This window comes from Myzus persicae, unplaced genomic scaffold (genome assembly GCF_001856785.1).
Source record: "Myzus persicae strain clone G006 unplaced genomic scaffold, MPER_G0061.0, whole genome shotgun sequence".
NCBI lineage: Eukaryota > Metazoa > Arthropoda > Insecta > Hemiptera > Aphididae > Myzus > Myzus persicae.
In genome coordinates this window covers 376,107-391,293 of record NW_019100515.1, presented here as the reverse complement: position 1 = coordinate 391,293, position 15,187 = coordinate 376,107, and the positions used below count along the sequence as shown (strand labels likewise).

General features: G+C 28.9%; 2 protein-coding genes across 3 annotated transcripts; one reads left to right on the top strand and one right to left on the bottom strand.

Moving 5' to 3' along the window:
- Positions 1-500: 500 nt before the first annotated feature.
- Positions 501-4,575, bottom strand: LOC111029918 (alkylated DNA repair protein alkB homolog 8-like). 2 transcript variants are annotated; one of them, XM_022309168.1, is made up of 6 exons: positions 4,170-4,575; positions 2,996-3,227; positions 2,812-2,934; positions 2,564-2,746; positions 1,197-1,489; positions 501-968 (listed from the first exon to the last, which is right to left on the bottom strand). In XM_022309168.1, the coding sequence occupies exons 1-6, from the start codon at positions 4,257-4,259 to the stop codon at positions 534-536; spliced, it is 1,356 nt and encodes a 451-aa protein (XP_022164860.1). In that variant the 5' UTR covers positions 4,260-4,575; the 3' UTR covers positions 501-533. The 2 variants fall into 2 exon arrangements, with proteins under 2 accessions (XP_022164860.1, XP_022164867.1); XM_022309175.1 differs by having other exon boundaries at positions 4,393-4,575.
- Positions 4,576-9,263: 4,688 nt separating this feature from the next.
- On the top strand, positions 9,264-11,719 carry LOC111029979 (tail-anchored protein insertion receptor WRB-like). The gene is made up of 4 exons (XM_022309258.1): positions 9,264-9,537; positions 9,664-9,829; positions 9,909-9,976; positions 10,579-11,719. The coding sequence occupies exons 1-4, from the start codon at positions 9,469-9,471 to the stop codon at positions 10,768-10,770; spliced, it is 495 nt and encodes a 164-aa protein (XP_022164950.1). The 5' UTR covers positions 9,264-9,468; the 3' UTR covers positions 10,771-11,719.
- Positions 11,720-15,187: the final 3,468 nt, after the last annotated feature.

Sequence of the window (15,187 nt, the reverse complement as noted above, 5' to 3'; positions counted from 1 at the left end):
ATAAGTATCAAATAGCTCTACCTTTAACATACAACAAATAAACCTAAATAATCATAGAGTATCAAACATTATACTGATCTTTTTTTTTGACACATATACCTCACTTTCAAATTGTAATCCAAAATGTTTGGTTAAATTGAGAGGTTTTTCTTTGAATGTACCTCTTATGCTGACTAACCAATAAATATATTTTTTTTTATTTTGCAATTTTATAATATATTTTTATATAAAATTATTATTCATACAAATATTTAAACTTTTAAGCTGAGGGGAGAGGGGAAACAGGTTTAATTTAATCAAATAAAACAAAACAAAATTCTTGTTTGAAACAAGTGTGCTGTTAGAATTAAACCAACAAGAAATTAAAATGCTTACGATGTTCCAAATGTTTTAATTATTTTTTAAGACAATCTAATTTTCTTCTTTAAAAACATGTACATTCTTACTATGATTACCTGACATTTATCTATAGATAAATACACAAACATATACACAAAACCTGTATCTCAATTAATTTATTATACTTTTTTTTATTAAGAAACATTAGTGTTCTGTAACATAATCTTAACAAATAAAGAACAATCATCACAAGGAAATAATAAAGGTTCAATCTGATCAACATTAACAACCATTGACATTGGTACTAGAAACATGCCTCCACACCGGCATCTGTAGGAATATGTTTGTTCCTCTTCGTTATTTTCTAAATCACTAATATTGAGAGTTTCAAAGATGGTTACTTCTGTATCAATATCACATTGTTCAATTTGCTCATCATATGTTTTTTTTAATTCAGAATCTTTAAGAACACTCCAAGCTTTATTCAACTCAGCACAAGCAGCTGTTGATGATGACAAAATACCTTTATCTGGATGAAGCTTAACAAGTAATTTTCTATAACTATCCTTTAATATTTCAAAAGGTGTGGTTTTATCACAACCTAAAATTTCATATAAATTTCTTTGAACCTAAAAACAATCATACTTCAATTAATTGTCAATTAAATTATAAGTAGAGAATCAATAATCCAAGTTAGTTTAGATAGGAGACTCATATTATAAAATATGTATTGTAATAAATTATTATATGTTAACTATAGGTATTGTTTAAATGAATTAAAATGGTTGTTCAAAAATAATAAAGATCATAATAATCTGTCAAGATCATAGAAACTATTAACTAATTATTTTATTTACCTCAATGTTTTCATGATTCTGAACTACTCTCCTAAATGTTACAGAAATTCTAGTTCCACGACAAATAATATCAGGACCATCTACTGTGTTAATCATATCAAATTTTCTGGGTGTTATGCCATGAGTCCAATCGAACCTTGATTCACCAGACATAATTAAAAGAGATTTTGACTTGAGCAAAATACTATTATGATAGTTTCCTTTTCTGAACTCCATGATAATATCAGAATTCAATGATAGAGACAAGATATATTCGTCAAATACTCCATGAGTATCCACGTGACTTGGTATTCCTGAAAAATGAAGAAACACATTTTAACTTCATTGAAGCTAGTCTATACTATTGTCTGCTTAAGCACAAAAGAATAAACCAAAATAGGTTGTTGTTAAATGAAACTACAATAAAAGAACTGCTAAATGTTAAAATCTAAAATGTCTGTCAACTTGTTACCATTGAGTATAAAAGGTATCATACACTTACTTATTACGCTTATTTATAGTACTTATTAAAAAATACTGGATAATCTACAGCTTATGATTTATTGTGTATTTTAGTCATTTATTTTTGTAGCTTGAAGGATTTAAAAATATGATAATATAAAAGACTTTTTTATCACATTAAATGATAAACACACACAAATCTAAGAAACAATTTTTAGTTGTTTTATTTTGTATGAGGGAACCAAAAAAAACAGAGCAAAGTGTGAGTCTTTAGGTCAGAAAGAAGTTGAAAAAAAAGCAAGCGTAATGACAATATTATAGTCATACATTTTAGACCATATCACATAAGAAGTCTGTAAATTAAAAACCAACCACGTTAACATATTTGTAGCGGTCAATGACTATATAACAATAACAATTATTGAAAATAAATAAAACAAAAATATGAACAACGAGTAGCGTCTCAAAGCTCAATGTTGAACCTCCCTCACTTTCCACTCCCCCCCCCCCCCTATCACACACACACTGTGCTAGAGTTAATGAGACATCATCTCAAATTTATTTATTTTTATAGTAAATAACCTGCCATACGGGAACTGCAAGTGACAAAGTGTGATGCCCATAATAAGTCTATTCTAAGAAAAGTATAAAGGTATAACAAAAAAAAAGATTTTGATAAATATTGGAATACATATATATAATAATGTATTATTCAATTATTGACATTCAAATTGGTAAAAAAAATATTTTATCAAATTTATTATTTAAATAATTTGTCTGTATTCGAGTAGGTCTCATTAACTCCTACAACACTTAGCCACTACCATAAAACAATTTTAAGTTTTTAGAGTTATAACTCGTAAGTACCTATTTTAAATTTTAATACAAGTTTTTAGTAAGTAATTTATGTTTTTGAATATTTTTACCTTGTCCGGGTAAATATTTATTAACAGTTATTTGATTGGGGTGCCATTTTAAATGCAAATAAATAGCATTTAAAATAAATTCAAATTCTTTAGGAATTGGATCGCATGAATCATATCGTACTCCATTATTGTCATAATCAAATTCATATCCATAATGTTTAACTTGACGATGCTTCATTGCACCTACAAATTTAATAAAATTATAAAATAATTTATCAAATTTAAATAACTAATAGTAAAAAAATTACTTGATTCAGACCAATGTTTTTTAAAATATTGTAACATAAAATTTTCTTCTTTTTCTGTAATGAAATTGTCAATGATTTCTAATCCAGGAGGATATGAAGTTGACACTTCTATTAATTTTGGGACTGTAATGGAATATATAATAACATAAAATCATTTTATCTTTAGTAAACTAATAAACATTACCTGAGACAGTATAAATCAAATAAAACAGTTTTTGTTCAGGAAGACTATTTACTTTCCAATTCACTTTGTCTAATGCATTTATTGCATCCTGTACATTGGTGTAGCAAATAAAACAATATGATTTATGAGGTAACATTATTATGCGCTCTATTTGACCATATTGTGAAAAAACTTGTAATACATCCTTTCTACTTAAACCGTTCACCAAACCATAATTGCACACCATTAAATTCTAAAAAAAAATAATTATTTGTGAATAATTTAATAACTTATAAATACTTTATTTATAATTTAATAATTTAAAAACTGATCAATTAAATTATTAAAATTTATCACACAAATTTATCTTAGGTTCAGTATTATAAATAATACTAACAAATAGCAAAATAAATATTAATTATGTGCTTTTTTCAATATTGATGGAGAATCAGGTGAAATAGTTACTGATTGGAGATGTATTATACATTTATATTAATATTTGAAGCAAGAAACAATAATGTGCGATTGATAAGTAGATACTAATTGAAACTTACTGTCAATAAATATTATAATAATTTAATTCCTAGTTAATTTTAACTAAGAATTAAGGATTCTTGTCACTATTAGTTTTAAGAGCAAAAAAATGCTCATTCTAATTTCAACAGTTAAAACTATGTGTAAGTACACCAATAAGAATTTAAGATTCTTTACAAGGAGTGACAAAGTTACAGTTATTTTAAATCATTTTTTTTTTATTCAAAAACTTACATTTGTATTTACAATAACACAGTAAGTAAATATGAAGATATGTACACAATTACATCATATAAGATACTACAATAGGTAAAACAATGTATAGGGATGTCATCCATCGATATATAGAAAACTTAAGAAATTGATTTTAATTTAATTAATTAATAGGTCATGACACCAGCGTTGTCTGTGACGAGGTGAGTTGTTGGGGATAGTGTGTGAGTAAGGTAATGCTAAAGTTTTGAATGAAATTTGTATAGTATTTTTTAGCCAGTTGATTCACTAAATTCCAAATAAATTAAAATTATATATAGTCTTGTATATAGTTGTACATCATAAATAATAAACTAAATTAAAAGATTGTAAGTGATTAAAATAAGACTCAGGTGATCAGAATAAATTATAATTTCAAATAATCAAGAATATTTCATAAATATATTACCATAGTAGGACTAGAGCTAGCTTCAATATTCATGTCTTTCTTCAGTATTGATGTATACTTTAACCTTTTCCTATGCAATTTTTGTTCCATTATGAGGTAAATTATGACGAGTTAGTAGTTCATACAAACGATATAATTGGTTAAGAAAAATAAAGGAAAATCATTTAGCATTACCTAATAAAATATATACTATGTACACTAATATAGAAGAACTACATCCTACCAAATACTATTTTCTATCATTGAATATCTTTAATTCTAGTAGCCCTACACTGAACACAGATATTTTTATACGGTAGATCAAACGATAAGTAGATTCTAGTAAATTAACTTTACAGAGTAAAGGTAGTTTTTGAAGCTTTATTACTAAAATAGTAAAATTTTTGATTTGTGAAAAAAAACTTCTGTTATCAGTTATCATAAATAATAATTCTTACTTCTTATCACCTCACTATCAACTTTAAAATTATGAGGTATAATAATAAACCATGGTTATAGACGTACTGACCATAGCATATAAATGTTTTATATGCCTACCAGCTCTCCGAGCGTCGATGGGGGACACCCCCAGACCCCCCGAGTAGGCTTAAAGTGGATTTTGGTTCATAGAGACTGAGTCGTTACAATTATAAAAGTCACGTCCGTAGATGGATTGAACCTCAAAAGTCGGAGAAGGTGATAAGGATTTGTGATAAGGGGCTTTGAAGGTGTCGTTTCGAAGGCGGGAACGTTTGAAAATCTAGAAATCTGTGATTGAACGGGATTGATAGTCGATACGGTCCAGTCTTGTGCTCTTACAAATGTCGAAACCCAAAGTGTATATATGAGAGCCATATTTGGGTGTCTAGCAAGTCAGTCAAGGCCAGTGAAAATCGATTGACGTCCAACTTAGTCATCTACTCATCTAGGCAGGCAGATTGCCAGATTGGGCCAGCATGTAAGGTATGCGGACACAGTGGTGGGCAACTGTAAGTGAAAATTTCCAAAAGCTTATAAAAGGACATAATACATTAGCCCAGTGGGATTAAACTCGCTCGCTGCATTGTTACGGAAAATTCAAATTCAAAACAACAATCGATTCACAAAATAAAACCTCCTTGGATAGGTCTTGACTTAACGATACTGGTTAATTATGATTTCACAATTGTCTGAATAATGGATTACAATTTTACTACGTGTACGCCAAGCAATATATTAGTGTCAACGTTAGAAGAACTTATTAAATGAGAATGAAAATAAACAATTTGTTAAAAATAAATAAATTTGTGTGTCAATTTCTATAAATATATTTTGTTAAAAAAATATTATTATTACAGGTATACACTAATATATAGAAATACATAAAGCCAATTATACAATAAAGTAGGTACATGATTTTATTATACATATGATTAGGTATTGTTTTCTTTATGTTTATTTAGGTGTAAGTGAACCACATAACAGATCATACATTAAACAACATAAGAACAGTTGAACGCTGCTCATTGAATGTACATTAGGTATACAATTCAGTATTATCCTGGATTTATAATCTACATCAACATCAGTCAGCCTAAAATATATATTATACTTTAATTATTATATACTCTGTTTGAGTGAATTTAGTTTAAGTTAGTATAAAAAGTAATGAAAATCAAAGTATGATCGCCCTCTTTTTTTACATTTTATTTCTATTCTATAGGATAACCTTGTAACTACCGATTTAAACTTATAAAAGTTGCTCCTGCAGCTGACGTGTTCATAGACATATATACGTTATATGTTATATAATATGTACTAACCATAATAGTACTATTATAAGTTATGAAAAAATATATATATGATCAATATTAAACTATAAATTTTCCTTTATTTTTATCAAACGTTGACATTTTGTCAAGCTTTTCAGGTTAATACTTCTGAAACAGAGCAGCTTTTGCCCGACAATCATTTCAGGAAACCGTTCAAATCTTTAAGGAGAACTGCTGATGCGAAATCGGAGAATTTCCATTTCCGCCTTTCAGACAAACTGCACGAATGACAACCATAGGATTTGCGGACCAGGACGCCCAGCCTGCATGGGGTGTTCTCGTTGGGCGGCGACGACGGCGCAATGCACTACAATGTGCGGCCGACTTCGGTTCAGCCGGCAGTACCCTCTCGACGGCCCAAGAGGATATTATGGTGCTCGACGGCGACAAATATGGCATGCAGCAGCAGCAGCCGCCACTGCAGGAGCAGGATCAGCTATAGAGGAAAATCAGACCTTGCCGAAGGACCACAATCGCCGGAATTGCTGCCCTCGTCCACGTGTTCGTTCTATTGGTATAGGCAATCCGTGTCCGTGCGGTTTGGACCCGAAAGCTTGGTTGCTGACCAAGAGGTGTGCCCCGTGCGCCGGACACGGATACGGTGACTGCAGGAGGAACTTTGAACTTGACGGTGAAACTGGTAAAAGGGTACCTAATGAGCTCGATAGTGGACGTTCTAAGAAGAGAGACATGAATTCCATAATTCTGGTTAGGTTTGGATTATTTGGTTGTGAAAACTTCCGGTTATAATCGAATGGGTGCTGAAATTATGAAACAAAATTAACAATTTTGATTTTTTTCACGATTCTTCGACATTTTTATACCTATTATGGTTTTGAAATAAGTTGTAATATTCTTAGTTCATAATAATGTAAGCTTATAACTTACTTATTTTGATATTCAATATATTTTGTATACATTAACATTATACATTGAAATTTGACAAAATTTCTTGTCACGCTTCTTTGTGAACTGCGACGTTACTTCCGTTAATTCCTCCGTGATCAGGTCGCCATCTACTGTTCCGACACACATTCGGGCACACGCACCTAGATCTGCAATTTGGCTTTCTCGTCCGCTTATCCCGACCGCTTACATAACCACAGAACGAACACAGGTGGGCAGCAATTCAATTACATAATAATATGCTTCCAGTGGTCCTCCGGCGTTGGCTGATCTCCAAACTCTGCTGACCCTGATCCTTCTTGCTGCAAGTGCCGTCGCATGCCATATTCTTTATTCAGCGCCGTCGAGCTCATGCTCCAGCTCCGCCGGCTGACCCGCTTTCGGCTGCATTACTTTAGCACACCCCGCCAAGCCGTCGTCGCAAAGGCCCAACGAGAACTCGGCTCAGTCATCTCAAAGGTCCCCGTCCTTCCCCTCAATCGGCCAAATGGCATCAGGGTCCGACATCCCTCTAGTCCGCTATAGAATTGTAGAATGTTTGAAATTCCTATAGAGTAATATTACTTTATGGAAATTCCAATTTCAGTGTCTAGAAATCTCACATCGACCGCATGAAAATCGGCAATTGAATAAATACGATCCCCCGTCGCATGTCCCGTGCTTTTGCTTATGTAAAAAAATGTATGTTCGAAATAGGTTTGAGTGTCTTGCAACTTGCAAGTCAGCCTTCACAAGTGTTCTACGAAACCTAAATGTGGAATCCGCCTTCTGCGGTTGAAGCGCTTTTTTTTAATGCTGGCATAATACTTTCACTATATTTTATCTAATTGAAATGTAACAAAAAAAAAAACGGAAGAAATTAAGTACAATACTCGTAATTACAATATTTTGCAGTACTTTGTATGCATTTATTTGAAAAAAACTTGTTACTTTATTTGTTAAATATGTTTATGTCAATATTATGGAATTGAAGCTATATGTGTGTATTGAGTGTGTTTCGATATTTTGTTGTCAAATTTTTAAAATACCTATTGTTATTTAGTTTATGAAAAAAGCTATTGTTGGCTGTTTCATCGAACAGATAATTATTTATTAATCTTGTAATTGCCACTCGGAGTAATTCAATACCTAATAATAATTCGTTTGATTTTTATTATTGTTATTTCACATGAATAAAATTATTTAAAGTTTCCCCAATTTATTAAAAATATACTATACTTTTGTTCGTTTGATTAACCTACAACAATCAATTAGTCCTTAAAGGACTGTGTAAGTACCTACCGAGAATAGCGAACTTGGAGAGCTTTTTTGTGTTTACTCAAATCACATTCAAGCAAATTCCATGTAACCCACCCTGTAGCTTTAAAAAGAACTAGTGTAAGGACTTACTCTCTCCCTAAAAACATTCACACGGGGTGCGTCAATGGGTGACTTTTCTTTCACGCCAATAATCCCTCCCAAATTACCTATTGCATTAGTATGCATTAGTATCAGTATGTAATAACAGATTGTAAAAAAAAAAATGTTCTCCATAATATTTAAAATATCAATAGGTACATAAATATTGTTTTATATGGGTCCGTTTTATTATTAATTTATGCTGTAAGGATTAATTAGTCGACAAGGTACTTGTTAATTGTGTAATATTAAATTGTGAATTATTTATCATGGGTATATATTGTTGTATAGTAATTTGTAATGCAAAGCTACTAATATTGTCTATTGTTACAATATTTGTTATAGGTTGTTACTTGAAACAATTTATAAGGGTACGCACTAACATCGAAACATCAGCTAGGCTACTTTTATTAATAATCAATATTCAGTCAACCGAAAAATAAACAACGGAGCTACTAACAGAGCACTAACTTACTACAATACTACTTACTGAATAGTGAATTCAAATATTATTTACGTGGTAATTATATGTATTTATATACAGTAAACACTAAGGCGGGGCTATACAAGCGGTACTCCGTGGCGTTTTCCGTCGAATTCAAAATTGGTTTATATCTTTATAGCTAATCCAGCTATACACGACGGATGCAATACGCCTAGTTTCCATCAGCGGAGTAAAACGCCGATCGGTTAGCGTTTTGAGAACGAAAGCCGAAGTATTATTAAAAACGCCAACTCCTAATTTTACATTATTTTAAATTAGGATGGGCTATAAGCCTATACCGATCGGAAAACGAGGTGGAATCAGCCGTACATAACCCCAGCCTTATGCCGGAAATCGTAATGGCAAAGGCAAAAGGCAGTATCCAGTATTGTTATTTAGGTAATGCCTATTTATTAATTTGTTTGGGACAAACGTTCATAGTCAATTGCCATCTAGTGGTGAAAAATGAAAATACTTGTGGTAAATATTGTTATCAAATATTACTTTCTTATCGCTTTATTATAAATTTGTTTAATAATTAATTTAAGTTTTTTAACTTATAACTTATAAGTAATTGATCTAACTTCTAATGTTTACTTTTCAGCTTAAAGCTTAAACTTAAAACTTTTAGATAATTAATTAAATATTGTATTGCCTGTGCTTAGAGATTAAAAAACCCAATACTATCTATTTCAACTTCGGAGAATTTAATAAAATCGTTATGAATTTGCTTGTTTGGTCAATTATTGTTAGTTTTTATAATATGTTATCCATCAAATTTATTCCAAAGGTAAATTATGAATTATTATTAGAACTAGCATTTATTACACAAGATAATACAAATTTAGATTGTACTTTTGCCACACTCTTTGATTTTATAATTTGTATACTATATTTTATTTTATTTTCTGTATAGTTTATATTATGGTTTATGAATATCAGTAATGAACATCAAAAAATAGCAGACGAAATATCATTGCTAAAAGAAGAACAATCCAAAATTCTAATTGTTAAAGAGTTTGCTAAACATACAAAATTACAACGAAGAATCAACAAGTTGAATGAACAATTAAAAAACCACAGTATGTTTTTTTTAACTTAATATTATAGGTTTCATAATATTTTAAGAATTATTAAATATTTTAAATATAAATTTTTCAGTAATAGAAAATTCATCTAAAAATTTAAAGATCAAATTCATCTGTAAAGTGTCTTTATATGTTTTCTCCGTAAGTATATCATCAGTTTATATTTGAATAACTAAAATTGTATTAAGTGTTTTAAAATATTTTACCAAATCTTTTATATTCTGTTAGTTTATTATACTGTGTTAGTTATTGTTAGTTATAAATAGATGACTAGTTAATAATTAATAATACATAGATACTATTTCAACTTGCTAAGAAAATTGTATGTTAAAAAAATATATAAATACCAACACATTTAGCCCCAGAAATGTATTGAATATATTTTGAATTAATAATTGTAAATTGTAAATTTTATTTTCAATGTATTGAAAAATGTAAGTTTTTTCTATTTCATTCCACCTTAATAAACGGGGCAACAGTTTTGACCAACCCAAATGGATAACTTAAAAAAGAACCACTTGCAAGCACATATTAATAAGTAGAGGGATGTCATCCCTCCGTATCCCCCCCCCCCACTTCGACCACTGTTCATATTTCATATTACCTTTGCTTAAAATGTTGACATAATGTTATATTATTATCGTACAATACATTTACTAAATTACTACCTATTTATTAAGATAATAATATATTATGTTTATTTTTATGTGATTATTAATGAATTTTTATTATTTTTGTTTCAGGTAATTTTAAATCTTTTATTTGTTTATTACAACTATAATAAAACTGTTTTGAGAGAACTTCCAACTAATTGGTTTGTACCATTATCTTGGTTAGTTCGATGGCCTTCCTCACAAGTTGGTACAATGAGTTTTGTCTTTTGGTATAGTATCACAAATTGCGTTGCAAAGGTGACAACTAATAATATATTATGATTAGAAACAAAAGTTGTTAATGTTATTGAGTGATGACTGATCTTTGTGTAAATTATTAAGCATGTGAATTTACGATAAGTCGATAACACTTAATTGTGTGGGACTATATTAGTAATACAATTGATAAGTGTTAAGGATTTGTTTGGTAAATCCTGTAATTTGAAATTTCCCAGTTTGTTACACTTATTTATTTCCAATTTGTTTTCAATTATTAAAACTAAAATTTATTCTTGTATCAGAGGAAAATGTATTTTATAGGGTGCTTATACAATTTTTATTGTCGATGTATTAAAATTATTTTTTTGATTATTAGATAATAAGTATAATGATTGAAAAATTAATATTGTACAAGTTATTCAATTAATGAAATATCTATAGTGGGATTTATACGTACATTTTTATGTTTAAACTAAAAATTATTTTATAAATTTGTTAAGTTTTATTTTGTTTAATTTGTTTAAATTGTTTTCTCTTATATTTTAGAATATCATTAAATTAAATTTATACATATATATTTTATCACTTGATTTTGTCTACATTAATTCGGATAATGAGTAATGATAATTTTCCCTCATTTATTGAAAAGTTGTGCCATGAATATTCTTTAACTCGTAGTTCATGATTCATTGTATCTTAAAGAAGTTTTTTTAACATCCTCAAGAAAAAAATCAAACATTTTTCTAATTATTTTAAATTGATTCTCATCTCTCTCGCACTTTTATTCTCTAATCAGTTTAATATATCTAAAATCTACTAATTCCCATCTACATCAGTTTTTTACTGGATAGTAAATACTTCATATCGATATATTTTTGTTGATTTATTTATTTCACGGTGTTCCACTTCGATTATTACTGTGTTCCTTCTTATACTGTTCCAATTATTATTGTTATTTTATTTTTAATAAACGATGGATTTGTAATGTATGAATAATTTAAATTAAAAGTTGTTTAATATTTAACTACAATTAGAAAAAAAACTGAACCTCAATAAATTTATTTTTAAATTATTATATTATAATTGTATTAAAAACGGTTCATAAACATATTTTTAATGTTTACTTATAAGTTATTAAGTTATCAAAAGATATCAACATTATTTTATTAGGTATTGGGTATTGTTTTGTTTAGTACCTATTGGTTTTTCATTATTGTATTTTCCATTGTTATAAATTATATTTTGATTTATATATTTATTTATGTAATACACAAATGTTTAGGCTAGCAAACATAAACTTCATAAACACCTAAACTAAATTGTGATAAATATATTTGGTGATTATGCGAGATTATTTATTATGGAAAATTAGTTTTTTTTTACTTCAGTCAATAGTTCAATACCTATGTGGACTATGGTCTAATATGTCCTTGATCATCTTAATAGAAATAACCTATACATAATACATTTAGGCATTAAGTCTACAAGAAATTATAAAACGGTAAACAGTCAACTGTCAAATGCTCCAGGGACATGGGGAGAAATGGAGCATGACTCAGATTATGTCTTGCTTCCATGTGGTCGTGGAAGTATTTTCTAACTTTTAAAAATGGTAAGACACATTGTACTTTTAAATTATTGAGTTTCTTTCAAGTTTCGGCAAAATGCTTTTAAACAACTTTTTGAAGTTTTTACTGTTCATCTCATCATATTTTTACTAGATTTGAGACACAGCAAGCTACCAAGTAGGAATCCTTTATCTGAGTCAGTTGGCAGCATCAGTGGCATCAGTCAGCATCAGTCAAGTATTATTATCTGCTCCCATACTGTAATGTAGTAATTCATTTGTGTTTCACTTATAATACATCAAATTCCATTGGTCAATTACTTAATAAATGTATTGATAATTCTTATCTTTTTAACCAAGTGTTAAAAACAGATTCTAGGGGTTCAATTCCTATTTCCTGTGGAAATGAATATTTAACAACTGTGAAACTGGGTCAGTAATCTTTATTCATATTAACGATGCTTTACGGAACTTTTCACTATAGAACATTTTTCTTTTCCACAAAGTTATTTTTTCACAAATTGTAGTAGTATTAGAAATAATGTCATCATCAATGTTTGTGGAAACAACCTCAACATTTTTAATATTTAAACTGAAAATAAGATACAAAATCTCTTATGAATTATTGCTATAATATATTTTAATATTTAATATATTACTTCTGGTAATCCATTTATTCTGTCAAAACGTTGTCTTGTATAAAATACTATTCAAGTACTGGTTTCATCGGTTGATATTTATATAGCACAGTTAAATTGTCCTTTTAATTTAACAACATTTTCAACTAAATCATACTTTAAATAATTACTTCCTAAAAAATAGACTGTACAAATATCAAAAGTACAAAACTGAATTTATTCTATTCCTTACCAGCTATAATAATGCAATTGTTAAATAAATCTTTTAGTGTAACTATTTTACTACTTTCTTTCATAATTTAATTTTGAATCATTTTTTATTTGTCTAAAGGTCTAGGTATAAGTTATAATAATACTGCCTTACTTTCCAAACTTAAAATATTTGAATACGAGTTTTCAAAACATAGTCATTAAGTAAATTAAGTAGCTTAAAATAAATGTAAAAATGTTGGTATTTATAAATTTAAATATACATTTTTAAAATTTAGTTTCTAAACTACATAAATTAAAATACGTTTAAATGTACGTACAATGTCACATGCTGATTAAGAGTATAGGAGTTCGGTTCTCCACAGTGCTTATTTCTTATATTATTATTATTATCAACAAAATGTAATATTGAATTCAAATGATGCTGTACTCATTCTTTCTTTAGGTTAGTAATTAGCATAAATTGAAGCCAACCAAAAGTGACAGGGCGCCCAAACATTTCTTCGGGCGCCCGGTGGCCTGTTATAGATCCAAGCATCCATCCGGTGTTCTAGACATGGCAATAAATATATTATAGTATATTACTTTTTATATTTGTGTTAGATATTTGTTAGTAAATTATTTATATTTATACTGTTAGATGTAGGGTTGCTATTTATAAAATAATACAAGCCAGGACACTACAGCCCCCTCCGCTACCTCCCACACATTATCTGGAATTTTCAATAATACTCTTTTTATTAGTCAAACGTTATTTAATATTTTTATAATACTTATGATTTAAAAAGTAAAATATTAGAAATACAACAATAATATTATTATTATTTTCTCAAATGTAAATATAATTTATAATTATTCATTATCTTAAAATGTAAAAGGTATCTAAAATGTATTTCAATGTCCACCGAAATATCAGTTAATTTTGTTTTAGCTGAGGTTTCTTCTTTGGCCGCTAATTTCAATAATTCGTCTTTAGCTTTTAATGGAGGAAAAAAATCATTTACATAGCAAGATGTAGTTATTTACCCTGTCTTATGTTTATTAGATTTCATATGATAAATGACCCATATCGGCTATACCTATCAATTTTTCCGCTGTGGCTAACTGAAAATGTACTCAAACATACAGTACATTTTTACCTTTTTAGTGATTGGAAAGGTATAATTCGTTTTAGAGTTTGTCAGTAAAGCTGCATGGATTTGGAGCCGTAATGTTTAAAATAATAATAGGTATAGGTAATAGCATAAAAATAAAAATTAGTAATTACAACACAATAATTAATTTAATTGAAATGTGAGAACATCACAAGTTCATAATACGTAGAACACAAGAACGTTCGAGTGGACTCATAGCCCATAGGACTGAAGAGAATTAATAGTCGATCGAACACCACTAGAAAACCCTACTTATCGTTCCTCGACTATCTCGGAAATTGTATTTATTTTTAGTTATTCAATCATGACAACAATTCGGGACTAATATAGTAATATTTTAAGAAACCGGTACTTATCTATATACGCCCCGGCCCATATTTGAAAAATATCGGGACTATTTAGTGAAAACCGGTATAGTGTCCCAGCGAAAACTGGACAAATGGCAACCCTATATAGTTCCATATTGATATTAATTTCTTGGTGTTATTGCAACTGAGGTGTGGACTGTCCATATTAGCATTGTTTTCATCTCAGCCACTTCGTTTATTTGTACAACTTTTTGTTTTTATGTTAGTAACTCAGTTAAATTGTAGGTATTACAATCACTATTTTAGCAAATAAATTACCTATGTAACAGATTTTTTTAAAATAATTAATTATAGTAATTAGTAAGTAAGCTATGTTTCGTATTTTCTTCGAGAATTTTTGAGAATTTTATTTGTTTCATAACAAGTGTCATTATAATTGTAAAATGTGAATACCTAGTTCAAGTAGTTCATAAAAATTATAAACAAAATAAAATGTTTATTAATTTAAATGACTGCAGTAATTTTAGAAAATAGAGATAACAAAAGAAAAACTTAAAAGACAGGTACAAAGTACAGATAATAAGTAAAAATAATTAATTTTTA